At 46.6% G+C, this 27,222-nt stretch overlaps 1 protein-coding gene across 3 annotated transcripts in view; it reads left to right on the plus strand.

Annotated features, from left to right (window-relative positions):
- ADCY8 (adenylate cyclase 8) overlaps positions 1–24,165 on the plus strand; it is a 203,551-nt gene extending 179,386 nt beyond the window's left edge. For all 3 annotated transcript variants that reach the window (XM_041768492.1, XM_041768493.1, XM_041768495.1), the window contains 5 exons: positions 5,576–5,734; positions 13,723–13,869; positions 19,086–19,178; positions 20,726–20,840; positions 23,647–24,165. In XM_041768492.1, the coding sequence (XP_041624426.1) occupies positions 5,576–5,734; positions 13,723–13,869; positions 19,086–19,178; positions 20,726–20,840; positions 23,647–24,134 (1,002 nt within the window). In that variant the 3' untranslated portion in view covers positions 24,135–24,165. The remainder of the gene's footprint in view (positions 1–5,575; positions 5,735–13,722; positions 13,870–19,085; positions 19,179–20,725; positions 20,841–23,646) is intronic.
- Positions 24,166–27,222: the final 3,057 nt, after the last annotated feature.

Below are 27,222 nucleotides of genomic sequence, written 5' to 3' on the forward strand. Positions count from 1 at the left end.
TTCCTTTGGTACTCTTCTCATAGAGCCACTTCCCTAATGGTTTGATGAAAATCAAGAAGGAGATTGCACTTCCATGTCAGTTAACATTTCTTGACCAAATGCTAAGGAATTTTCACTTTTAAAAATTCACTGCCTGGGTGGCTCAGTGGTTAAGCATCTTGCCTTGGCTCAGGGAGTGATCTTGGGGTCCGGGGATTGAATCCTGCATCAGGATCCCCACAGGGAGTCTGCTTCTCCCTCTACCTATGTCTCTGCCTCTGTGTGTGTGTGTCTTTCATGAATAAATAAATAAATATTGAAAGAAAGAAAGAAAGAAAGAAAGAAAGAAAGAAAGAAAGAAAGAAAGAAAGAAAGAAAGAAAATGCCCATGCCTTCCTTGTGCTGTCCACATCTGCTCTAACCATTGTGTTGAAATTATCTCTTTCCTTAACATGTTCCCCTGTCTCTTGTTTTTCTCCCTTGACCAATGAGCTGAGAGCAAATCAAAGGAAGAGTTTCACACATCTTCGTACGCCCAGCACCATGCTCATAGTAGGTGCTCTATATGCTAGACCTTTAGTAAGCTGGAAAGGCTACTTTCCTTCCCCAGACATTTAATAATAGGTGATGCCTCCCTGCTTGAGACTTGCTTTGTCAAGAGGCAGAGCTTGTACTCGGATGAGAGTCTCTTGATGGACATGCCTTCAACGCAGTGACCAGCCGTCACATGGCTGACATGTAAAACGTGTTCTTGTAACTGGGAAATCCTAGCTGAAATCAACTGTAGGACTCCAGATTTCCCTCCCTGTGTTTCCAAGTTGAATTCAATCAGATGAAAGGTTTTCAATAGAAAATAAATAAAAGATCTCCTGCTTCAACCAATCATGCATTTTTAAGGGAGATAACAAAACATTTCATTCGGATAAGAAAATACTGTCCTGCAACTTGACAAATTAAAATTTGATGCTCTTGAATCTGGAGGGGAAAAAGCTAAAGCACAGCTCTGATCTGACCTTACCCACTGTTGCCTTAAAGTGCAGTAGTATTTTATAAATCTATATTTTAGACATTTCAGAATTCTTTTGCATGTAATCATGTGATTTGATTCACATAATAGATCCATATAATAATCCATGCCTCTTGGACTAGACACAATGGAGACTATTATCCTTATTTTTTTCAAAGGGGAACCAAAATACAAGAAGTCAAATGACTTTCCCAAGGTCACACAGCTAAACAGTCAAGACCAGCATTCTTTTGTGCAACCTGCTGCCTCCACTCACTTTTTGTTCTAATGGAACATTTCAAACCTATACAAAAGCTTATGAACTGCATAATGATCTCACAACTTCAACAATCATGAACCCCTGTGTCTTTTCTCGCCTGTCTTCCTATTCTTTTTGCTCATCTCTCCTTCCCAATTATTTTGAAGCAAATTCCAGACGTCCTGCTATTTCATCTGTAAATGTTTCAATATGCATCTAATCAAGATAGAGAATTTTAACCTAATCACAATGCTATTAGACACTTTAGAAAAAGAAAATGCTGTTTCTTTAACATTGTCAAATCTCTAGGCCCAGGTTCAATTTCTTAATTGGTTTATAATTATATTTTTTAAGTGTATTTACTTGATTTGGGTTGCAAAGAAAATCTGTGTATTGCCATTGGTTGATATCATTTGTCTGTTCATTTATAAGATTACTCTTCATATCTTTTTTTCTGGCAATATTTGGTGAGAGTCATCTAACTTCTATAATGCTTCCCAGTTTAGAGTTTGCATCCTCTTGGGGCATTAAACGCAGTCTGTTGTCCATTGTTTTTCCCGCATTGGTAGTTATGTTTAGAAACTTGTTGAGATTCAGGTTCTATTTTTTTTCTACAAAATAAACATATTTTTGGTTGGTTCTGTGGATTATTGTTATCAGGCATGTAATATCTGCTCATATTTTTTTATTAGCAGCTATTGACAGGAATAGCCTTTGTTCTTTTATTTCATAGGTGGTGATACCTCGATTCTATCAATACTCCATTAAGTCATTAGAGAGAATACAGTTTGAAGGAGAGTCTACTCCTCCAAGCGCAGCTCATAAAACAAAGTCAGGATAAATACTTAATTATTTCCCTGTCACTGTGTTCCCCATAAGTTTCCCAGTCAATCTGTCCCCAAACACCATCCAGAGATGATCAAAGAGGTCGTGTGTCTTAAGTGTCATTCTGACCTCACGCATGCTACTGTATTCTCTTGCTTCAGTCTATTGCAATCATTATCCTTATTAAAGCTCAATTTGTCACATCTTTGACATGTGAGGGCCTGTTCACATAACCCCCATAATTTCTGGGAGTCTTCTTACTCTCTGGTGTGAAAAGATGGTCCAGGCTTGTACATGTTCTGCCCTAAACTTTGGCCATTTCTGCAAAGAGTGCAAGCTCATTTTTGTAGTAATTGACATTTGGAAACCACAGGTTGGACACTGGGAGTTCCCACTGCTGCTAGATTTTCATTATTTCTAGCCTTTAAAAAAAATATTTTACTTATTTATTCATGAGAGACACAGAGAGAGGGACAGAGACATAGGCAGAGGGAGAAGCAGGCTCCCTGCAGGGAGCCTAATGCAGGACTGGATCCCGGGACCCCGGGCTCCCGACCTGAGCTAACGGCAGACGCTCAACCACTGAGCCACCCAGCTGCCCCTATTGTCTAGGCTTTTATATCAGTGGGCCTACCTAGAAAATATATATATACCATGAATTCATAGTGATACTTATTGGCTTTTGGCTTAGACCCATCAGTTTTATATCTTTTATATCTGCACTTCTTTTTTCCCTTTCCAGAAATACCAGTTCTCAGTGACATCAATACAATTACCCATTTGCTTTATCCTGCAATTCACATGCAGTAGTCTAAGAGTAATGATACAGACACTACCACCTACAATACAATTGTTGTAAACAGTTTTAACATCCTTTTAAGATCATCTTGGAGTTCTTTTTATCCTCAGAACAGTTCCCTCTACAAATGTGTCATCAAATTATTGTGTTAAGATATTCGGGATATCTCCTCGCGGCATGGTTATATGTGTAGATTCATTTGTTTGTCCGCGTGTTTCTTTTTACAGTTTTTTTTTAACATCTATATAAACTTAATTTATAATTAAGTAAAATGTTTCCACGCTTCTACAGCCAAGTTTATGAAACAAGATAGAATTTTAAAACTTTCCCACTCATTTTCTCTCCCCTCCCCTTTATTCCTTTTCACTATTTTTTACATTCCGCAAATGAATGAGACCATATAATGTTTGTCCTTCTCCTATTGACTTATTTCAGAAAGGGAGATGGAACATGAGAGACTCCTAACTCTGGGAAACGAACTAGGGGTGGTGGAAGGGGAGGTGGGTGGGGGGTGGGGGTGACTGGGTGACAGGCACTGAGGAGGGCACTTGACGGGATGAGCACCGGGTGTTATTCTATATGTTGGCAAATTGAACACCAATAAAAAATAAATTTATAAAATAAAATAAAATTAATTAATTAAAAAAGAATTTTAAAACTTTAAATTCTATCCCTATTTCCCTTCCTTCCTCATCTCTTCAGTAATGAGTTTTTATGTTTGACTTTTTATTCTTCAACTTTCCAATAAATAAAGAAAAATATATGGAGAAAGAGAGAAGTAGATGCTCCCTTTTATTTTTTTCGATTCTTTATTTAAATTCAGTTTAGTTAACATACAGTGTATTATTAGTTTCAGGGGTAGAGTTCAGTGATCCATCAATTGCAGACAACACCCAGTGCTCATCTCATCACATGCCTTCCTTCATGCCCATCACCCAGTTACCCCATCCCCCCAACCCTCTCCCCTCCAGCAACCCTCAGTTTGTTTCCTAGAATTAAGAATCTGTTATGGTTTGCCTCCCTCTCTATTTTTATCTTATTTTATTTTTCCTTCCCTTCCCCTATGTTCATCTGTTTTGTTCCCTAAATTCTACATACGAGTGAAATCCTATGGTATTTATCTTTCTCTATTTCACTTAGCATAATATCCTCTAGCTGCTCCTTTAGTAGCTCGAAGGTGGCATACTACACATGCTTTTCTCCACTTGGAGACTAGTCCATCAAAGTAGAGAGAAGCAGCCCCCCCTTTTATTTTATAGCCACGTACAATAGCCTATTCAGCCAACAAAATGAGCACTGGGGTTGTTTCAAGCTTCTGCTATTACAAATTCTGCTGAAGGAATAATCTTGTGCCTCTGTCTTTCCAAATTTTTACCATCCACTGAGGCTTTCACATAACACAAAGGAAAGAAACCAGCTGAATGTTTTTGCTCCTTGAATTCAGGGCGTCTGACCACGTGTTTGGCCATGCAGCATGTTGTCCATTCCGACAGTTAAAAACTTGGAAAGAATGGCATCCCCCAAGCTGTGATAAATATGGTTTGGGAGATTCTTTAAAAAAGAAGCTGTCTGGAGATTCCCAGGTGGCTCAGCGGTTTAGCACCTGCCTTGGCCCAGGGCATGATCCTGGAGTCCTGGGATCGAGTCCCACATCAGGCTCCCTGCATGGAGCCTGCTTCTCCCTCTGCCTGTGTCTCTGCCTCTCTCTTTCTCCTTCTCTCTCTCTTTCTCTCTCTCTCTCTCCCTCTCTCTCTGTCTCTCTCATGAATAAATAAATTAAATCTTTAAAAAAAATAAAAAGGAAGCTGTCCACTCTCCAGTACCGAGATACTAAGACACAAGGGAGGTAATGCTATGCGTTGAGAACCTACTGTGAGCCACATGCCTTCTCTGTAACTTCCCAAATAATTCTTCTTCCGGTCCTGCGTGGTCTCTGGTGTCCATATCAGCTTTAGAGATGAGGAATCTCTAACGAAGTCACTAGTCCAGGTTACAGCATTTGAATGTGGGACCAGGACTCTAAGCCACATCTGTGGCACAGTATAAAATCCACGATCCTTCTATTCCTTTCTTCCTCTTGCACAGTGATGAATAGCTCAGACTCTGGCCTTGGACTCTGGAGTTAACTCCTATCCTGGCTTCCCCACTAACTACTGTGTGACTTTGGTCAAGTCACTCAACCCTGTTTGCTTTAACATCTCATCTGCAAAATAAGGATGGATGATGATACCTCCCTATCAGGGTTGTTGTGTGATGAAAGGAGTGAAGAAATGGGTATTGCTTAGAATAATAGCTCGTACATAGCAAGCACCATCTGGGTGTTAGCTGGCTTTATTATTTGTGGAATCAAAAAATATTGACAGAGGATTTCCCCTGTGCCAGGCATGGTACTCCACGGTAAGGGTGTCACTGAGCCGGTCGGTGAAGGGACTCCTGGTCTCATATCACCTACGATCTAGTAGACAACACACACATCCCCAGATAGTTCCATAATCACAAAAGCACAGGTGCCTTTATGTTAGGAAGCCCTGTGGAGTCTAATCACCGTTGGATCCCTGGGCCTCAGGCAAAATGCCCCTCCGAATGTTCAGCTCGGGCTCTGTTTTGTCTGTGAAGGATTCCAGAGAAGCCTTCTCCCCCTCTCACGCTGTGTATCCCCCACCCCAGAGCTCACTCTTTCCTTCTCTTTCTCTCTCATGCTCGACAGCTGGAGTACACAGCCCGCCTTGACTTCCTTTGGCGAGTACAGGCCAAAGAAGAGATCAACGAGATGAAAGAGCTAAGAGAACACAATGAGAACATGCTCCGGAACATTCTACCCAGCCACGTAGCCCGCCACTTCCTGGAGAAAGACCGGGACAACGAGGTGAGCCCAGGCTGGTCTGGCCAGGAGGGAGAGTGGTGTTGGGAGGGGTGCAGTTGGACACACTGGTCCTGACCTCTGGGAGAATCCTGCTGCCCTCATGTGAGCACAGGAGAATGGAGACCATGCTACCCCAGAGCATCAGGCTACCCAGACTGCCTTGCACCACAAAGTCTACGCAGGGCCTCCCTGGCCTCAGGGGCCTCATCTCTAAGATGGCCTTAATGTGAGCGCCATTGCGAGACTGGATTGAGATTTGAGTTTTATATACCTCTGCGCACGTGTTTCTGTGTCAGGCTCTGCAACGTCTCTCTCTATGTGGGTGAGATGTTATCGCTGATGTCACCGGCTGATCCACTGAAGACATTTGGGTGCATGACCTTTGCCTGAGGGTAAAATCAGGAGAAACCCCCAGGATCCATTTCCCACCCAAGCCACCACAGCAAATCAGCAGAAGAGAAGTGAAAGGGATGAGTAAGCTGCTGCTTGAATAATCTTCATGCACCCGGGTCCTGAAGGTCTCCTGGATGCATGTCGAAGCACCGCCCACCCCACTCGACAGATGGAGCTCTCTAGAACCAGCTTCAGGCCTGGTTTTCTCAAGCCTCCCTAGGGTCAGGAAGCCCTTTGCTGCAAGAGCTTCTTGACGAAGACAAGGAAGCAGAGAGGTTAGTGATGTGCATCGGGCAGGACCCCCAAAGAAGCAGGTGAAACACGAGCCATCAGAGGAAAAGCCAGAAGAGAGAAGGAAAGAGAACTACTTTTCGGTTAAAATACCAAAACAATAAGGTACTTGGGACCAGAGGAGGAAAGCAGGAATTTGCTGGCTTTCTCTAGAAAAGGAGAGAACCTCCCAGAGCTGCCGAGGCTCCAAGCCATCAGCTGGGGTCCAAGCCAAACCTCCATTGAGCAAAATAAATGACCAGTTCAGCCTTAATCCTAGAAGATATTTTCAGTCAACTGTCTTGTCATGCTTCTTTGAGTTTTTAACTATTTCAGGAGTTCACACTTGACCAGTCTTAGGCACCAAGCTTTGACATGGCCTAGAGAATGTTTGCACTATAAATACCATTTACCGAACACCTGCTGCGAACCAGGTACTGAGATAGGCAAGTGATGTCCAGGATCTTTCATTCCAGTTACAGTCTTAAGAGGAGAGATCACCACCCCCGCATTATTGACAAAGACTTGGAGGCTCAGAGAGGGCCATGACATGTCCTCTATGTAAGCAAAGCTGTGGGTCAAGTCCAGTCCCTTGGGTTTCTTCCCTCTGTGCTGCACTGCCCTTACCGTGTGCCTGTAGGGGTTTGGCAAGACTAGGGTGTGTGTGTGTGTGTGTGTGTGTGTGTGTGTGTGTGTGTGTGTGACAGAGTAATGTGACATGGGAAGGGGTGACAGGCAGAGGCGGGACTGCTGTGATCTGCAGGAACTCCCAGTGCCCTGCTGTGTTATTGCAAGAAGCATCCTTAGCTTCTCTTCCCACTACAAATCTGAACTACAATACAAACCTCTGAGAGTCTGATTGGGGTTTGGACATCGTGAGTGTGGGTCCCAGCCTCCGCGAGGCCGCAGCACGGCTCACAGATGTGAGTGGTAAGGCAATAAGAATGATTATCCCCATTTCCTAGAAGAAGAAACTGAGCCTCAGAGAAGTCTGAATACAACGCTAGTGAGTAGTGAGCTTGAATTCACACCCAGGTCTGCTTCACCTTCAAAGCTAGATTTTGTGTTTTGTGCCACATTGCTGTGAGGGCAGGATGGGAGAGAAGGGGCAGCAGTGACAAGCGAGCTAAATACAGGTGGGCAAAGCCTCACCCCCTGGGACATCTTGTCCAGTGGGTTCTGGCTGTGGCACCCCACAAAGGTTCTGGCAGCTTCTACATTCCGCTGGACTTCTGACTTAGAATGGTGCTCATCACCCCAGGGCAGGGGCTTTCTCACCAATACTCCAACTTGGCTATTGCTATTGCTCAGTCCTGGGAAACCTGCTTGCTCATTGTAGCTTTTTTAAGACCTGTAGAAAGGACGCTAATGACAGCAGGTGTCCCAGGTGCTGCAAAGTCCAGATAGCACAAATTTCACCTCTGCCGCTCGCCCGCTGTATGACCTGGAGCAGCTCACCCAACCTCTCTGAATCCATTTTGTAATCCAATTAATGAGGGAACAATTCCAATCTTGCTGACTTTAGCATGAGAACTAAATTGAGTAAGAACACATGAAGTGCCCAGCACAGCCTGGTGCCAGGTGGGTTCAGCATCGAAAGGCCATGTGGTGCTCTCAAAAGCCTGATGCCCTAGATTCAATCTTGGCTCCTCCTCTCACTACCTCTGGAACTGAGCAAGTGATGAACCTCTCTGGACCTCACTTTCTTCACCTGCAAGGCAACAATCCTTCCCAACTTGATCTGATTGCTATGTTTCCATGAGTAACTATGCACAAAGTGTCTAAATGGTGCTTGGCACCTTTTAGAAGCATATCGGGTTGTTGCTGTTATTTTTGATCAGTGTGAGCTGTCATCTTTTTGGTTCCTTCCTGAGCCTAGTCTCCCACCGACCCGACTCATTCACTCATTCACTCAAATTCAGCAAGTATTTATTGAGGGAAACCCCGTGCCAGGTGTTGTTCTAGGTCCTGGGGGTCAAACTGTGATATGGAGCATGCGTTTGCATGGGCAGATAGACATGAACATGAATAAATATGCAACGTGGTACCCAGGAGTGATCAGTCCTCCAAGGACAGAAGCTGAGTAAGAGAACAGAGTAGTGAAGGGGGTGGGGAGTGGACACTGGAGGGTCTCTCCAAGGTGGTGATGTTGGCACAGAAACCTGAGGATACTAATAAAGTCAATAGGCCTCAGACATTGCTTCTCCTCAGCAGAGAGGTGGCTTGACTCAGTATAAGAAACACAGGACCTGGAATCAGGGAGGTCTGGGTTCCCCAGACAAAGAGCCGACTGAGTCTTCATCTTGATATCTGGGCAGACCAGGGAGTGCACATATGCTCAAAACCCTCTACGAAGTCCAGACCAGAGTATGATAGAACAATAATAGCTCTTCTATATTCATCAATCCCTCCCCAGTTAACAGTGCTCTTATTTTTTTTTTTTTTGAGCCCAAAATAACAACAACAACAACAACAACAACAGATGGCATATCCAAAGCAGTCTTCTGGGGAGAGTAGAACGATGGGGCTGTTTTTATTTTTTTTAAAGATTTATTTATTTATTCATGAGAGACACAGATTGAGAGGAGAGGCAGAGACATAGGCAGAGAGAGAAGCAGACTCCTCGCAGGGAGCCCGATGCTGGACTCCATCCCGGATCCGGGGATCATGACCTGAGCCAAAGACAGGCACCCAACCGCTGAGCCACCCAGGCATCCCTGGGGCTGTTTTTAAAGGTGTAGACAGGTGACTAGAGCTCTTCCATGGCCCCTCCAAACCCCTCACCTCTTCTGTGTGCAGCACAAATTCCATCTTTGCTTATAACTAGCTATGTGACTTAGGGCAGCTTACCCAACCTCTGTGAGCACATATCCTCCTCTGATTAATGGGAAATAATGCAGACCTTGCTGAGTTGGTGTGAGAATTAAATCAGGTGAGAACACATGAAGTGCCCAACGCAGCCTGGTGCAAGGTGGGTTCAGTATAGTTAGGCCACCTAGTATGCTTGAAAGCCAGTGCCCTGGGTTTGGTTCCTTCTGGCCACTCTCTTCTCCAGATAACATTTGGCAGAAAGGAATGAGCCTCCTACCACCCCAGTCCTACCCCTCCATCCTCCAATAGGAAACAGCAGAGTTGAGATCTGAACTCAGGTCACAGGGCTTGGAGTTTATGGCCTAGGAACCCCAATACCTAGTGTTAAATCAACCATCCATTCAGAGGGACTTATTGGGTCCAATTTCCAGTCCCAGTGACATTTATTCCTAGGCACCATCCTGATTATTATTGTTGTTATTGCGGTGATGGCTATGGTCCTGGTGTTTGCTTATTAGCATTAGTAGCAGCAGTATGAGCTCTGGGCAGATTCCCTGGGCGGGTGTGAATTCCAACTCTGTCTCCTAACAACCGCAGGTCATGGGTAAATTACTTAACTGCAACATGCCTCAATGTCCTCACAAGTAAACCAGGATCTTAACCGTATCTAGGTCCTGAGGTTTGTGAGCATTCAGGTGCGATGATGTGTGTGCAGCATCCTGTGTGATGCTTGTCGTGCAGGAAGCGCTCCATAGTTGTAGCTGATATTATTAGCATTATTTGTGTTATATAAGCAATCGGAGCATTCTGGTTGTTGGCAGAGGCTGAGAAGTGAAACTAAGGAGAGGGTGGCAGGAGCTAGGATTGGTGAGAACATTCCAGCAGATAAATGATGATGAGAAACCCCTGGTGACCGGCCTTTATACCACAGCAGCATTTATATATCTCCAGGCAGACATGGCAGGTGAGCTGGCCCACTGTGTCATGGAAGGGGTTTCAGAGGGCTCTGGTAGGGTTTTCTCTTGTCTCTCTGTTTTAAACAGAAAATAGAAATAATGGAGCATTATGGGCTGAATTGTGTCTCCTATAATTCATATGTTAAAGTCCTAACCCCCGAGACTTCTGGATGCAACTGTATTTAGAAATAGGATATTTAAAGAGGTGGTTAAGTTCCAACAAGGCCATTAGGGCAGGGCCCTAATCGACTCTGACTGCGTTCTTCTAAGAGGAGGCGATTAGGACACAGACATACACAGCAGGGAGACCATGTGAGGATACAGGGAGAAAAAAGTCAAGGAGACAGCCCTCAGGAGAAATCAAGTCTGCTGACACCTTGAACCTAGACTTTGTAGCCTCCAGAACCATGAGAACATAAATTTCTGATGTTTAAACCACCCAGTCTGTGGCACTTTGTGAGGGCAGCCTGAACAAAGTTATATAATACATAAGAGACAGTTTTTTTTTTCTCCAAATCACAGCCAATTGGAGGAATCAGAGAAAGTAGGGAGTCAGGCTCCTCCTCGGGTATCACTGCATTGCTCAAGGCCAAGGTGAATGGCCACACTTAGAAAGCCCTGTACCCTTGCTCTGCTCCTTGACCACAACCTGCACTCCCCACACCCTGCCCAACCCAACCCAGTGCTGCCAGTCACCATCAGCCTGTGCTCTTTTGGATGAGGACCAGCAAAGGCATTCATTCAGATTCCTCCACTCTGGAAGCTCAAGACTGATTGATCTTGAATCAGGGGCACCATCTTTCTCAGATGGAGTGCATGGAAACCAGATGAGACAAGCCCAAGTGTGCAGAGTGGGGAGGACCCTGGAGGTCCTCCAACCCTGGTTCTTCCACTGCTAGTTGTATGATCCAAAACATTAGCTTTACTCCTCTCTCTCTGTCTCTCTCTCATTTTCTTATCTGGAAAGTGGCAATAAGAATCGTGCCTACTTCACAGGACCATTGCAAGAATTAAATCATTGAATTCATACGAAAGCACTTCATAATCTTTGATGTTTCCTGCAAAGACCAGGGAGGCATTAATTCCAACAGTTTAGAGCATTTGCCTTGTACCAGACCCTATGGACAGCATGCATTATAGTGGGGGCTATAATTTATGGCATCCCAAAAATATGAACCGGATTATTAGAATGGACTGAGATGAATGGTATGGGGTCTTTGCCTTATGGAATTCACACTAAAGGAAGAGATAAGCTGTAGGTGATAATTCAGGCAGCCAGGGATATGGAATCCAGTCCACAGGCTGTACTCAGCCTCCTGACCCTATCTGCAGTCCGGGAAGGTTTGCAGAAGAAGACACTGTATCTATGTGGCTAATGAAGGCAGAAAACAAGAGTTAGCCTGGCTAGGGAGGCTAACTTCAGGAAGGAAGGACATGTCCCATCAAGGGACAGACACTAGGAATAAAAAGCATTCAAGTGAGATAAGAAGGTGTGTGTGTGTGTCTTCGTTTGACTCTCCCAGAAGCAGACTTTGAGACAAGGATTTGGGTGAAAATAATTCACTTAGAGGTGGTCCCAGGAAGCCAAAGTTAGGCAGGAGGGTGGGAAGGAAAGGCAGGGCTAAATTATCAGACTCATAACCTCTGGGGGCGCCTGGAGCTCAATCCCACTGGGAATTCGGGAGCATGTAGAAAGCCTACCTCACAGCTCTCTGGCCCAGGGGATGAAGGAGCTGAGGACCATAAGCCACTGGCTGAGAGCAGCTCTGAGGGGCATTAATTTCCTGCTCCAATGGGCAGAGTGTCCTCTGGCGGTCAGAGGAAAGCTCCATGCCAAGCGATGCAAGGGCCCGCAGGGGGACTTCTGTGAGAGGAGCTCAGGACACCCGCAGCATCTGTGACCGTGCCTAGGCAGGAGCACAATGCTTCGGTGTTTCTGGAACATAAGGTCCAATGCAGGGACTCACAGGCAGTAGAGGCTGAAGAGAAGGGTGGAGATGAGGGCATGAGTCTATGAATCTGCGTCATGCGGCTGTGTTTGCACTTTATCCTGAGGGCAATCATGAGCCACTGGAAGGTTTTAAGAATGGGAGAGACATGGTCAGTGTTCTGTGTTTAAAAGATCACTCCGGCCACCACAGGGAACATGCCTCCGGATGGGACAAGATGAGTCAGGGAACACAGCATGGGGAGGAAAACCAGTGGCCCTGATAAATAGCAATGGCAGGAGGGGCAGAAAAAAAAATACTTGAGATGAAAAGAAAGCCAGCAGAACTTGCCAATGTATTGAATCCAGACGTGATGGGGAAGAAGGGGTCAAGGCATCTCTGAGCATCTCTAACCTTGATGACTCGGTAGCACTGAGGGAATGAGGGAGCAGGTTTAGGGGGAGAGGAGAAACATCCAACATTTATAGCTTGAGGAGTATGAGGACAACCCAGCGTGGGGCCCAGAAGCTGGGAGCCCAAGAACAGGAGCTGACTTGAAGACAGGAGTTCAGAGTCTGTGCCCACCTGAATGTTGGTGAAAGGTTGAGAGTAAACAAGATGGCCCAGGTAAATGTACGAACATTGGCCCAGGGCAGTGGGTCAAGGACAGAACCACAGCAATCGCCTACATTTCAGATGGGAGGCAAGCCCCCCAAAAAAGGCATCTCTGAAGGAGCCAGGAATAAGGAACACAGATGCGGCATCACCAAAACAAGGGAAGTCAAGAGGCTCATGGTCTTGCGAGTGATGACCACACCGACCTGCACAGGTGTCCCCAAGGACACAACCCGGTACCTGTGTAGTGATTTTTTTCCACTTTGGCTGGCAGGCTGACCTGCTCTCAGCTGACATGTGAATGAACACTGCCAGGGTGGCAACGGGCAGTGGAGGGAACCAGTTTGAGAAGTTTGGATGAAGAGGAAGAGAGACTGGTGGGTGGTCACCGGTGTGTTCAGGATCCAGGGTGTGTCATCCTTCTCCATATAGGGAACATTTGGAGAGGGGGAGGGATGTGGGGGAGGAGAAAAGAAATAAAGAAAAGGATCACCACAGGAGGATGCTGCTGAAGAAGTTAGAAGCAGGTGCTGTTGACACATCTGGTAGAAACATTGATCTTTGGCAGCAGGAACAGGCATTGTCTGCAGTTGAAGCAAAAGGGATGAAAACAAGAATGAATGTAGACACAAGGATGAGTATTGGAACAGAGCTGGGCAGCTCCCAAGAGCCTCAGGTTTGCCAAAAAGGCAAGAGACAAGATCATCTCTGGAGAGGAATGCAGTGGGGAGTGGAGTTAGGGACGGGGTGAGGGTTTGGACTCGATGCTGGAACAGAGAAGGAAGCCAGCCAAGGACAAGAGGTGTGCTGTCAGAACTCGGCCCCCCCACCCCGGGGCTGGAGACCATGAATTGTCAGTGGTCCTATGTGGACATGATGGTGTCAGAACCCTATTGTCTGTCCTTCCCATGGTAACCTGCGTGTGGGTGTAGACATACACGTGCGCACGGGGAGCATCACTGCAGAACCTTGCCTCTACTGACTGTTTCTGGCTCCCTCTGTGTGTCTCCATGTCCAGGAGCTGTATTCTCAATCCTATGATGCCGTCGGGGTGATGTTCGCCTCCATCCCGGGGTTTGCTGACTTTTACTCTCAGACTGAAATGAATAACCAAGGAGTGGAATGTCTGCGCCTGCTGAATGAGATCATTGCTGACTTCGATGAGGTAAAACCAAAACCTCTGAAAGCTACGATCACCGGTGGGCATCACTATTGTCACGACACCACATTCACTGTAGCAATAGCCATGGTTTGCACTCACAGAGCTCCAGGCTGCAGGCTGAAACACGTATTAGCTAATTTAGTATCGTGGGAGATAACCACACCATTGTTTTTCAATCTGGGGGATCAAGATCAGAAGGCTCAGTAAGGCTGGGTAATCTAACCCAATGGCAAACAACCATCGAATGGCAAAACCAGGACTTGATTGGAGGCTGGTGCTACTCAGACATTGCAGAGGCTGGGCACTGATGGGGACATTTCTCCATCTGTTCAAAGTGCCAGAGATGAAACCATCAATTAGCATCTGGTCAGAGACCTAAATACAAGTATACACATGCTCCAGGTAGTGGAGGCTCCTGTTAGGCTCCAAGAGTCTAAAGGACACATGTCATGAGGGGATATACTCATACTACACTGTATTTACATTAACAGACTTGGCAGGTGCAATTCGTCCTCAGATCCCCATGTTCTAGCTTGAGGTAGGGCACCGTCATCCATCCATTTGCCCAGGCCTGAGAAGGCAAGTGATTCATTGAGAAAATGCTCGGGAAGAAGCCATGCAAAGATGAGAGTTCATTGAGGTCTAGCCTCCTAGCCTGATCCCCAGGATCTCAGGAGCAGAAGTGGTACCACAGAGATGTTTCCCATGGAGGCAAGAGGGCCAAGCTTTTGTAAACCTGTGTTGGTCAGCCATTGGCTGTGGGCTGTCCCTTGTGTGTGGTGGGGGTGGGGGGAAGGGGGGTAGTGCCTCACTTCCCAGGTATTTCCAGCAAGGAGGCTCCCAATGGCCCAAGGCAGTTCTCAAAAAAAAAAAAAAAAAAGACTCCAGCAGTGCATTGTCAGCAGCCAGATGATGAATGCCATGACATTCTTGAGAATGGCCCCATAAAGATGTAGGTGGCGAACAAGAGCATTTGTGACATCATTCAACAACATCCTCTCCCTCGATCCCCACATTCCATTTAGCTACTGAGTCCTATGGGTTCCTTCTTGATGGCTCTTTGGTCTGCGCCTCCTCAGCATCAGTGCGGCCCCCTTCTTGCCTTGAGCCATCTTACTTCTCCCCTGGATGACTGTGGCATTCCTGTACCTCACCTCAGCAATCACCAAAAGCACGACTATCTTTTCACAGCCTTTGAAACCTAAAGCCCATCAGTGGCTCCCTTTCACCAACTCTCATGAGGTCACCTGAGGCTTTCCATTTGCTGCCCCTGTACCCTCTCCACCCTTACCTCCCACCATGTGCCACCCAGTACCCCCACCCAGCACCACCCAGCTGCTTACAAGCATGCCCACCTGGCTATTCCATACTCTGCTCTTTCTGCCCAAAATTATGCCATCCTCCCCATACCCTGTCCTGTCTCCCTCAACATCATGAAAACCCAATATTGAACAGTCCATTCAAACATCATCTCTACTTATGACATCTCTTCTAATCCTCCTTCTACCCAGGTAAATGTTGTCACTCCTATTTTAATGAAAAACTTATACCCTGAAACATTCCATCATAGAGCCTGAAACCCTCCAGTGTACAGATCTGCCTCCCCAACTAGCCACTAGGTTCTGGGGCAGAGACCCATCTTATTAATATAGGTGTTTACTGCCTGTTGCAGCAAATGCAAAACAATTTCAATATGTAACATTCAGTCGTCACTTATCCCTCAACAAAACCTACAGGATAGGAATATCAGCCTTTATTTTATGTTTATAAATATAAGTGAAGGCTCAGAGACATCAAGAGAGCCCAGGCTTTGCCACCACTAAGTAGCACTGTCAACATTTGAACCTAGGTGTGCCATACTGTTTTGGTTTTTAATCATTAACTGGCACTTATGATTCCAGTTTTGTAATCAAAAAGGCAACAACGGCCATTTTGGTTATTCTAGGGATGGGGGTTGGGATCAAGATAAGTAAGACAGTCACCTCCTGCTTCCACGGCTTCACAGTCTAGTGAGGGACAAGATGATTGAGTCACCTTTACACGGGAAGTCTGTGGTAAGTTTACTCATAAAGAGGGCCTTGTGTTGTGGAGAGTGGAGGGTGAGTACCTTTATTCCAGGTCTTCGTGGCAGGCCATAAGCTCATAAAGATAGAAATTATACTTTTATGTATCCTGTTAAATCCTCAAGGACTAGTGCTATGCCTAGAACATAAGATGTTCATGACAGATGTTTACTAAGTATTTGTTAAAGGGACCAATCAATCAATTAATAAATGGTGAACAAAAAAAAATCAGCTGGCAAATAGCAAGGAGATGATAAACTGGTGCAATCCAAAACATATATTTAAATTAAGAAAAATTAAAACGCTACACTAAAAAAACAACAAAAACAAAACAAAACAAAACAAAAAAACCACCCCTAACTGAAGATTGAGCCATCAGGTTTTGTTTTATTTTAAGCACTATAGCCCCTCCATCCTCCAAAAGTGCTCACGAGCATGTTTTTAAATTGTAGTTAAATGAATTTGAACTAAATCTGTTCTCTGTACCCCAATTTGTAGGCATCTGATGTCTTAAACACACACACACACACACACACACACACAAACAGACAACGCTCCTAGTGGTAGAGGTGGGTTTTTGCAGAAGGAAGTTGGAGTGGCTAGGAGAGGGGGGGATTTATTGGTCCAGGAGCTAGGTTTTAGACCAGGAGGAGGTGGGGAGGAGGAGCTGGAGAGAAGTGGGAGAAGAGAGGAGGGCAGAGATGAGAAGGAGACAAGAAAAGGAGATGCTGGCGAAGATGCAGAGAAAGGGGAACCCTCTTAAGCTGCTGGTGGGAATGTAAACTGGTATAGCAGTTCTGGAAAACAGTATAGTGGTTCCTCAAAAAGTTAAAAATAGAGCTCTCCTCATGACCCAGCAATTGCACTACTAGGTATTTATGCAAAGGATACAAACACAGTGATCCAAAGGGGCATCTGCACCCCAATGTTTATAGCAGTAATGTCCACGATAGCCAAACTATGGAAAGAGCTGAGATGTCCATCGATAGATGGATGGATAAAGATGTGGTGTGTATACACAATGGACTATTACTCAGCCATCAGAAAGAATGAAATCTTGCCATTTGCAATGATGTGGATGGAACTAGAGGGTATTATGCTAAACAAAATATGTCAATCAGAGAAAGATAATTATCACAGGATCTCACTCATATGTGGAATTTAAGAAACAAAACAGATAAACATAGGGGAAGGGAAGGAAAAAATGAAATAAGACAAAATCAGAGAGGGATACAAACCATGACTCTTAACTCTAGGAAACACACTGAAGGTTGCTGGAGGGGAGGAGGGTGAGGAGATGGGGTAACTGGGTGATAGGCATTAGGAAGGGCTCTTGATAGAATGAGCACTGGGTGTTGTATGCAACTGGTAAATCACTAAACTCTACCTCTGAAACTAATAATACGCTATATGTTAATTAAATTAAATTTTAAATAAAAAAAATTTTAAAGAAAAAAGAGAAGAGGAGGAAACAGAAAGAAGTAGAAGAGAAGGGGCAGAGGAAGAAGAGGGAAGGGCATGTAATCAGCAGGAACATTCCCTGGCCTGCCAACCCCATGCACTCTCAGCTTTCCCCCCATGGGTCCCCGGGCCACTCAGACATGCCTTCTCCCTCTGTGTCAAGAGAGACCTTCTGTGTTCTACGTTGGCTGAGCTTTAGCCAGATGCCCTGGTGCTGACTTAAGCCAAGACGCTGCTCTTCTTACTGATCAGATTCCCACAGGAACCTGCAAAATTCATTCTTGGCTCAGAGGAAAGCAGAACATCACTTGGAGCACATGCTCCCAGCCTGGATTGCAATAACCTGACACCGGGGCTCCTCACCCTACGGCCCCCACTTCATTGAAGGCCGAAGGGTGCTCCCACACCTCACCACTCCATGCAGGACTAGTGAATTAATACAGGGGCTGATTCAGAACCACATTATGCCCCTAGATGCTTTTAGCTATATGCAGGATAAATGTGCTCATGGACATTAGATGAAATGATGAAGCCTCTTGCTGTCTTCTGATTGACTTCTGAGGAGGAGGCAGCTTTGCCTTGGCTTGAAATTGGCCCTTGGCCAAGTAGTTCCAAGAGAAGAGTGGAAGGAAGAGTCCCCCTGTCCCCTCAGGAATCTGGGGAAAGGCAGGTGTAAGGACGTGGAGGGAGGGAGATGGGCACTCGAAGACATGCCAAGATCCCTGAGCTAACATTAACAATTGTAGGGCTGCTAAAATACCGAACCTGCTTAGGGGTATCTCAGGGCAAATGTCAGACATGATCCAGGCTGAAGACCTGCAGGCTGCTCCGGCCACTTCCTTTTCTAGGTATAGTTTGTGGAAGCTCAACCAGGGCAGAACAGTGGCTTCACTTTAGCTCAAGAAACAAAAATAATAAACAAAGGTTGCCTCAGCTGTGAATCGGGCTACACACACACCCCCCAAAGCAAATCACAAAAGCACCTGCCTGCCAGTGTTTTCCCTTATTTCCCAGAAGAATTTCTCTCCAGCTGGAATTTTTCTGATTTTCTTAGCTCTGGATTAATTTTGAGAGGATGCAAGACATGTGTAGAAAACACCTTTCTCGTCATCTTGGTCTGGCCCACCTGTCTGCCCACCCCCAGGGTGGCATGAGCCCCTGAGCATATTTCAGTCTTCAAGGAAAACAGGGAGTTGGACAGCCAGAAGTTATGTTTATACCTGCCAACATAGGGAAACAAGAGAGTAGGGAAATAAGAACTTAGCCCTGGGAGCCAAGGAGGTTTGGGTTTTGAACCTATGCTGTCCACTCAGGGCTGGCTTCATGGATATGTGACCTGTGTGGCGTGGGCAGTGAGACACAGTCAGAATCTAGGTATCCTTGAAGGTGAGCTAGGGATCTTCTGAAAGGTTGGATGTGGGTTGTGATGTTTTTATCCAAAACAACTGGATATGATGATACTCCTTAAAGAGTTATCTGGGCACACCCATCGTGGCACCTGGCAATTAGCAGGTGCTCAGGAAACATATGTTGACTGCCCAACTACATGATTCTCAGAGAGAAAAGTAGCTGTCTCAAGGATGCTGAACCAGACAAAGTAGTCCTCGTTATGAGCCAGGGACCTCTTTCAGGAAAGCCCCCGTCTTCTCGAAGAATAGACACCAGGACTAATACCATTGCCTGGATCTGTTTCAGCTGCTCGGTGAAGACCGGTTTCAAGACATTGAAAAGATCAAGACCATTGGCAGCACCTACATGGCTGTGTCAGGCCTGTCACCTGAAAAACAGGTAAAGGAACTCCTTGCACTCAGCCACAACATATGGCAGGGGCCTCACTGTTGTCATGTCCCTGAAGGCAGTGGGGCCACTGTCACCAGGCTGTGTGGGGAGGGACTGGTAGGGAGATAATCTGATGAACTGGATTGTCTAGTTGGGTGACGTACATTTGCTCCTGAGGGAAGTAGGATCTACTCGATGAATCAATGCTGCTTTATGATTGAGAAACCTCTAGGCTCCATTCTGAACCTTGTTGTTCACTTGATAAACAAAATCAGGGTGAAGAAATACCCTAGATATGATTTAGTTGTGAGTGTTACCAAACCCCTAGTACCAGCCTGTTTTTTTGTTCTTGTGGGATTATTAATAATAATCATAGCTCCCACTCTCTTGAGGGCTGACTGTTTGCCAGGTAGTGCCAAGTGGGTACACCAGCATCTACCTTCCAGGGTTAGTGGATGAATGACCTGAGACCATGTCATGCTCCCCACACAAAAGCCTTATACCCAGTAGATCCTCAACAAATGCTACATGGCTATGAGTCTAAGTTACTGGGAAGAAGGAATCCTCATTTCTTCCTCTCATTCTTCCTTCACTTGCTTTCCAACTAAGAACATAGAAACATTACATGATCAACTATCTGGTAAGACACCCCCATTAGTCATTGGGTGACTGGCGCTCTATAGCAGGAGTCCACAAAGTACGGCCTGCTTGCCAGATCTGACCCACTGTTTTTGTCAATAAAATTTTACTGGAACACAGCCATACCCCTTTATTTAGAGTTTATCTTTGGCTCTTTCCAAGCTGAAATGGCATGTTGAGTAGCCAGGACAAAACCTAAAATATTTACTATTTGGCCCATCACTGAAACAATTCACCAACCTCTGCTCTGGCGAGGCACGAAGTGCTTTCACACACACGATCTCACACAATCAGGGAGGCAGGCAGGGCACGGACACTAATCACTCATTTTACAGATGAGGAGATTGAGATTCAGAGAGACACAGAGTGCTTGCTCTGCTTTTCCCTCAGGAGATCCATGAAATGTCTATGTGAAATGTCCCTTAAACAGTGTGAGTGCTTCAACGGAAATACAGATTTCCTAGGCTGGAAACACTACACATGCAGGGCCCCTGGGTGGCTCCTGCTTCTCCCTCTGCCTGTGTCTCTACCTCTCTCCGTGTCTCTCATGAATAAATAAAATCTTTAAAAAAAAGAAGAAACACTACACGTGCAAACATAAGAGCCCAAACACACACACACTCACACACATACACATTGGTGAACACACTCAGGAATTCATGGTCTCTCAACCCGCCAAGACGAGTGTAGACTTGAAGAAAGGAATATGATGAACCACGCATATTCCACTTGCTTAAGCAAATCCGCCATCATCCTACATTTCGGGGACCCTGCCCACTCGAGTGTACAGGGGCTCACATACCTGGTTGTGTCCATCTTAGGGCTGCACAGCTGGGTTAGGACATAGGGCAGTCCCTGCTGGGGAAAGGTTCACGTTCACCACAGTGACTGTTTTTCTTGTCTCTCCTCTGCTCCAGCAATGTGAAGACAAGTGGGGCCATTTGTGTGCCCTGGCCGACTTCTCCCTCGCCCTGACCGAGAGCATACAGGAGATCAACAAGCATTCCTTCAACAATTTTGAACTCCGGATTGGTGAGTCGCAGCTGATGGCGTGGCAAGGGGACCCCCCCCCCAACATAGCTGGCTGGCCTGGCTCCATCAGACCCTCCCTTGCCTTGGGCCTCCCTTGCCCTGGGCCTCCCTTTGTCCTGCGAGATGCAGCGGGCTCAGGGTGACCTTGAGGACCAGGGTGGCATCAGCTCAGGCCTGTCTGGCCTCCTTCTCAGTCAGGGTGCCGGAAGCCAGGGAAAGATCCTGGCCTGAGTGCAGAAATGGAGAGCAAACACTATGCCATACCTGCCTTTCCTGCAACTTGCTTGTGTGGTTTCCCATCCACACATGGCCCTGCTGGGGGAGGGAGCGGAGTGGCCTGTCATTTCATCCTGACTTCAGGTCCTCTGATGCTGTGGGCCAGTGTGCTGCTGCCTGGTTCCTCGGGACAATACCTTAAAGCAAAAGCAGGATTGGATTCCTCAGGATGTCAGGTGCTGTGCTCGTGCAGGGACAGGCAGAGAGCCTCTTGGCTGTTCACCTGGCCACACAGCTCATCCTTCCTTGAGCTTAGAGACACCCTTGAACAACACCACAATGCAACAGAAACCACAGTGATGTGATGAGTGACCCTTTCTCATGTATAAAACTTGCCGGTTTCTTCAGGATCCCTGCTGATCTTCGAAGACCTCCTCCAGCACAGCATGACAATCCCTGCTCCGGTCCACATTCTGCTTTCATAGTGGGTAGACGCAGGCCCAGAGATGGGGAGCAATAGCTTAACAATCACACAGCCAAATGGATGATCTGGCAGAGGCTCCAAGACTTGGGGACAGCCCAGTGACATTCTGGCTGCCAGGCTGCAGGCTAAAATGGCCTTTGCCGCCGTCGTCATGGTTCAGGTGTCCTCTGGCCAGCCTGCCGTCTAACTGACTTGGCCATCCCTGAGTAGCTTTCAAGAAATGGAGGTCAACAAACCCCAGCATCTGACTTGTCAGCTCTCACAAATGCCACGTACCTTTGTTCATCAAAATAAAAAGAAGTCATATTTGTGTTTTTTATCTACAGCTGAGGTGTTCAGGGCCTATTCCCACATCATCCATTGATCCTACATGTCCTCTCTGAAATCATTGACCACACAATTGAACCAGGACTTAAAAAAAAAAGTAGATCTTCAACCCTGAATGAAGTAAGGGTCAGGGACAACTCTGGGTGGGAAATCTCAGAGTGTCGGCATAGTTCAGAGGCTAGGAGATCATTTTCCCGACTTCCCTGGGCCTCTTAGTTTGTGTTTTGGGTCTGCTGGGACCGACTGTATGACATTGGGCAAGCCATTCAAACCCTCTGAATGTCAGTTCCTCGTGTGCAAGCTGGGCACGATATTATTTCCCCCCAACACCCGCCTCATGGTTGTAATGTGGAATCAGATGGGGTAATGCCTGGGAAGTTCTCTGCAAATCATGGAGACATCTTCGTCCCTGTGAATCCCATGCAGTCTGCAAGGTCTTTCTCCGATTTCTCAGCCATTTCTATTTTATTTTGTATGGGGCGGGGAGGGGCTTGCTCTTCCCTCTGCCTGGAATCATCTAACCCAGATATCTGCATGGCTTGTCTTGTCACCTTCTTCAGAGTCTGCTCAGAAAGGCCTTTCCTAACCACCCTTCTCCAAAATGCCCCCCTCTTACTTCTCTCTCCCTCTAACCTGATTGATTTTTCTTTATAGCCTTTATTATTCATTGATATATTACTTATTTTGTTTCCATCTCTCCCCAGTAGAAGGTAAGCTCCACGAGGGCCCGGGCTGCATCTCTTTTCTTTCCCACCATTTCCCTGGAGCCTGGAACAGTGCTGAAACTGTGCAGGTGTCCAGCCAGTTTTGTAGAATACATGAGAAATTCTAAGTCTAATAAGAAGGAGACACGCATATCCACCAACATGATTAGGGAAATGCTATCCGTCCTAGAGAGAAGTCTATTTTTCTTAAAAGTGGAGTCATTGAAACTGTCTTATAAGGCATTTGCCAAATAAACTGTGGGTTGGGGCAGACAGGATAGTTCATAGGGACAAAGGCATAGAGGTGGTGGTGGCCAGCAAGTGAGGACAATTCAAGCAGTTGAGCATGGGTACAGTGTGAGGGAAGGTAGAGGGGAAAGTGGTGGCGAAGGAGGCTGACCAAGCAGGCAAGAGCCAGATTCGAGAGGCCCTTGGCTGTGATCCCAGGGCACATGGGCATCAACCTACAGGCAAAAGGAGCCATAGCAGGTGTTTAAGTGAGTTGGAACTTGGTCAGACGGGCACCAGCAAGAGCCCTCCCACTCCAGCAGCAGTGTGGAGGATGGACTGCAGGAGGACAAGGCGGGGAGACTGGGAGACCTGTTGGGAGGCTTTGGCCATGGACCAAGGAATGATGCTCAGGACCTGGATGCAGGCAGAAAAGGAAAAGTCACCCAAGCTCTCAGAGCACTGTAATAGCAGAGGCTGGAGGAGACCCCAGGGTCCTGTCTCCTGGTCCAGTGCTCTGTATGTCCCACAGGCCAAGATAAGTCAGCGTCCGTGTGAGAATAATAATAACTTCCTCTTGCTCACCCCCTGGTTGCCAGGCACCATGCCAAGGCTTTACTTCCATTACCTCAATTCGTCTTCTACGTTGCAGACGAGAAAAGTGAGGTCCACATAGGCTAAGTAATCGACCCAGGCCACCCAGGTGTCATGGGTGACTGAGGCCGGATCTGGGCCCTGCGGTTTATCCACAGTGACCACACCCTCACTGGTCACTCTCCTAGCAGAACTGAGAACACCTCACTGACGTCTCTCTCCTCTCATCTCTCACCCCTTTGGTCACTCGCAGGCATCAGCCACGGCTCGGTGGTAGCTGGCGTCATCGGCGCAAAGAAGCCACAGTATGACATTTGGGGCAAAACCGTGAATCTGGCAAGTCGAATGGACAGCACGGGGGTCAGCGGCAGGATCCAAGTCCCCGAGGAGACCTATCTTATCCTGAAGGACCAGGGCTTTGCCTTTGACTACCGAGGGGAGATCTACGTGAAGGGCATCAGTGAACAGGAAGGAAAGATCAAAACGTACTTTCTGCTGGGAAGAGTCCAACCCAACCCATTCATCCTGCCTCCGAGAAGACTGCCCGGGCAGTACTCCCTGGCCGCGGTGGTCCTGGGCCTGGTCCAGTCCCTCAACAGGCAAAGGCAGAAGCAGCTTCTCAATGAGAACAACAACACGGGGATTATCAAGGGTCATTACAACCGGCGGACTTTGTTGACACCCAGCGGACCAGAGCCTGGAGCCCAAGCTGAAGGCACCGACAAGTCCGATTTGCCATAAAAGCATTTTCTTTGTGTTTCTTTTTTTTGTATTTCTTTTATATATAAAATAAATATACTAATAAAAAGGTTTAATTTTTTTTAGAACGAGGATGGTTTCATTGGTCTTTGGCTACACTAAATTGAAGCTAGGATTGAGTTTCTCTTCCACCACAAACACTTATTGGCCATCTCTGATATACAAGGTACTTTGTGAAACAGATAAAATAAGACCACGTCCCTGACCTTGAGAGGCTCACAGTTGAGTGTGAAAGAGGGACGTGTAAACAGACGCTCAACACAGCCACCATTTATTGAGCCCCTGTCATGTGCAGGGCTCAATGCCAAGCTCTTTACATAATGACCTCATGTAACCCCCACAGTACCCTGTAAGTCCCTTCAACCAGCACGTGTTGAGCACCCAGTGTGCCTCTGCTTTCCTAAGCTCCAAAGAAATCCTGGTGAAAATCTTGGCCTCATAGAGCTAACATTTGGAGTGAGGTTAATAGACAATATTCCTATAAACCAACATGTAAATGATCTACTTCCAGATAGGGGTAAATGCAATAAAGAAAATCAGGACAGTTGGGATAAAGAACTGGGGGTCAGGGATGCTATTGAATTGGAATTCACAAGGAAGGCTTCTTTGAGGCCCTGCTGCTGAATATGAGCTTTAAATGACAACCAAGAGGCACCCCCGGAAAAAAGTGAAGGAGTCAGAAGGAATCGGGAAGGCCCCAAAATGGGGATCAAGCCCACATGATCTGTTGGAAGCACAGTTACAACATCAGTGGGTGAGGAGGCAGTTGCAGGTGGGTTACAGCCTCTCCTGGGAAGACTGCATTCTCCACTCCTCTCCCATGATCACAAACACTACCAGGAGAGTTTGGTGCAGATGAGAAAGCTCAGGAAATCAAAAGATTTTCCCCAGATCACGTGGTTAGTTGCAGAACTAGGATCAGAGCTCTATGGGTCAGTCAACGCTGACCGCTATATCAGGTAACTCTCACTTCAGTGGCTGAAGCACAGTGAGATTTGTCCCGTTCATATCCTGTTGCACGTGGGGCAGGGGGACCTCCATGCAGTGATTTCAAGACTTAACCTCCTGCCACTGAGGTTGTAAAGCACTCTGCTTGATCCTCTATGTCCAGCCAGCTAAAGAAAAGATGGGAAGGAGAAGGTGTTGCTCAGAAGGTCTTAGGCACCTAGCCTGGAAGTGGCACATTCTTGCTCTGTCATCATCCAGAGCTCAGTCATTGGCCCCACTCACTTATGGGGGAAGTTAGGGAAATGGGTCTTCCTGTGTCCACTACTAAGAGGAAAACGAAAGGTAGTGAGAAGCATAATCTCTTCCATAAGAATCTACACTTGTCTAAGTTCACCGCTGCAATCACTGAGCTCTTCTGGTAAGTTCTGTGTTAGAAGAATGTGCAAGGTTTAAGTCATGGAAGGAGAAGTCTGAAATCTCAACCATTCTCTAGATTCTTGACGTTTAACAACAGCCCATTCAGAAGAAACCTAGCTCCAGGGGACACGCTCTCAAGGAAACACGTACCTGAAGTAGCTCAGTGAGGACCCCCTGCCCCAGTAGAAGAAAGACTGTCTCCAGAGAGGCACAAAGCCCAGGCGGGGGGTGGGCATGGGGGCCTTGAACACTGAGCTGTCTTTGGAATGGCCTTTGCTCTCAGAAACTCTACATGTATCAAAGAAATACATGAGGTCCCAGTGGAGTGAAAAGAGGGTATCAGGTGAAAGCCTCTGTCAACTATAAAGCCCTCCTAACACCAGGCTTCATTTATTACCTTCACAGATGCAGAGAAAGCCTCCAGGTTTATTCAGGGCAAGCTGCTACATTTGAGCAGAGTAAAGCTCAGTGCGTGCTGAGACTTGGAACCACAGGAAAGCAGTGGCGGGGGGCACGGGTGGCAGCGAGCTGAGTTCATGTAGGCTGAGGACTTGGGGACTTGGCAAACGTCCCAGCAAAGAGGCTGGCCTCAGTGATGCTGTCGGGCTCTGACAGCACAGTATCGCAAAGACAGAGGAAACTTGACGTGGTTTGTCAAACTTTGGTTGGATCCACAGCACAGCGTCCTTCTGGAATCTATGGGCAGTGTTCAGCAGAGATGCCCCGGGAAGCAGACAGGCCATGATGAGATGGGTCCAGCCCCAGGAAGATAGTTTTCCAAGCACAGATCTTGTCTCTAAACTCTGAGCTAGAACTTAGGACAAAGTCTCTGGACTAGAAGCAGAATGTGGCCCTAAGCAAGATCATGAAGCAGAAACCAAGGTAGGGGGCATCGGGCCAGCCCAGGCTCTTGGATGCTGCCAATATGGGGGTGACAGTGGGGCTGCTGCTATCAAGTTTCACCCAGAACCTGTCCCTGGCTCAGTGATGACAAGGCCCAAAGTGAAACAGAGGGAGGTGATGGGCATCCCCATCCTGAGTATGGAGGTGTCCAGAACCCTTCAGGGCTCCATCAAACAAAAGAACAAGAGGGCAAGATGGTGTTGAGAATCTTCATTGGATCACCCAGAACCCTACCACGGGGGCATCTGGCCTCTGCTCCTATACAGCCCCAAATCACTGAGTCCTGCTCCTGGGTCAGCCCATTTCATGGCACGGGTAGGTATCCAGCCTTTCCATAGGGAGGGTAGAAGAGCAAGAGACAGAACCAGGAAGCTGGCCTGTGGTTGACTAGCTGAGAAGCACGCCTCTTCTTGAGCCCCGTATAAGGCTGGAGGGGGTGGTGAATAAAGGCGGTCTTGCTGAAATTAGAGCTGTTTTCTGTTTGGCCCCTTTTTTTGGTCTGTTCATCTCATTTTATTAAAAGAGCTTAAATGTCACATGATTTCTAGGAACCTGGTGTAACTCAGAAACAAACCTGGCATAATATTCCAGCCAGAAGCTCCAACCTCACATTTTCCCCCACTGAATTCTGCTTGGGAAAATCTTAGCTTTGATCTTATTAATGCCAAGTATAAACTCTGCCCCAAATTGTGAAATACAAAGAGAAACACAGATAGGGGCTGGCTAAGTCTACATATGTTCAGGCCCAATAGAGGGGCTTTCTTTATAACCCTGTATCTTTGATGATGTTGACATCTAGGTG

The sequence above is a fragment of the Vulpes lagopus genome, chromosome 9 (genome assembly GCF_018345385.1).
Source record: "Vulpes lagopus strain Blue_001 chromosome 9, ASM1834538v1, whole genome shotgun sequence".
Taxonomy (NCBI): domain Eukaryota; kingdom Metazoa; phylum Chordata; class Mammalia; order Carnivora; family Canidae; genus Vulpes; species Vulpes lagopus.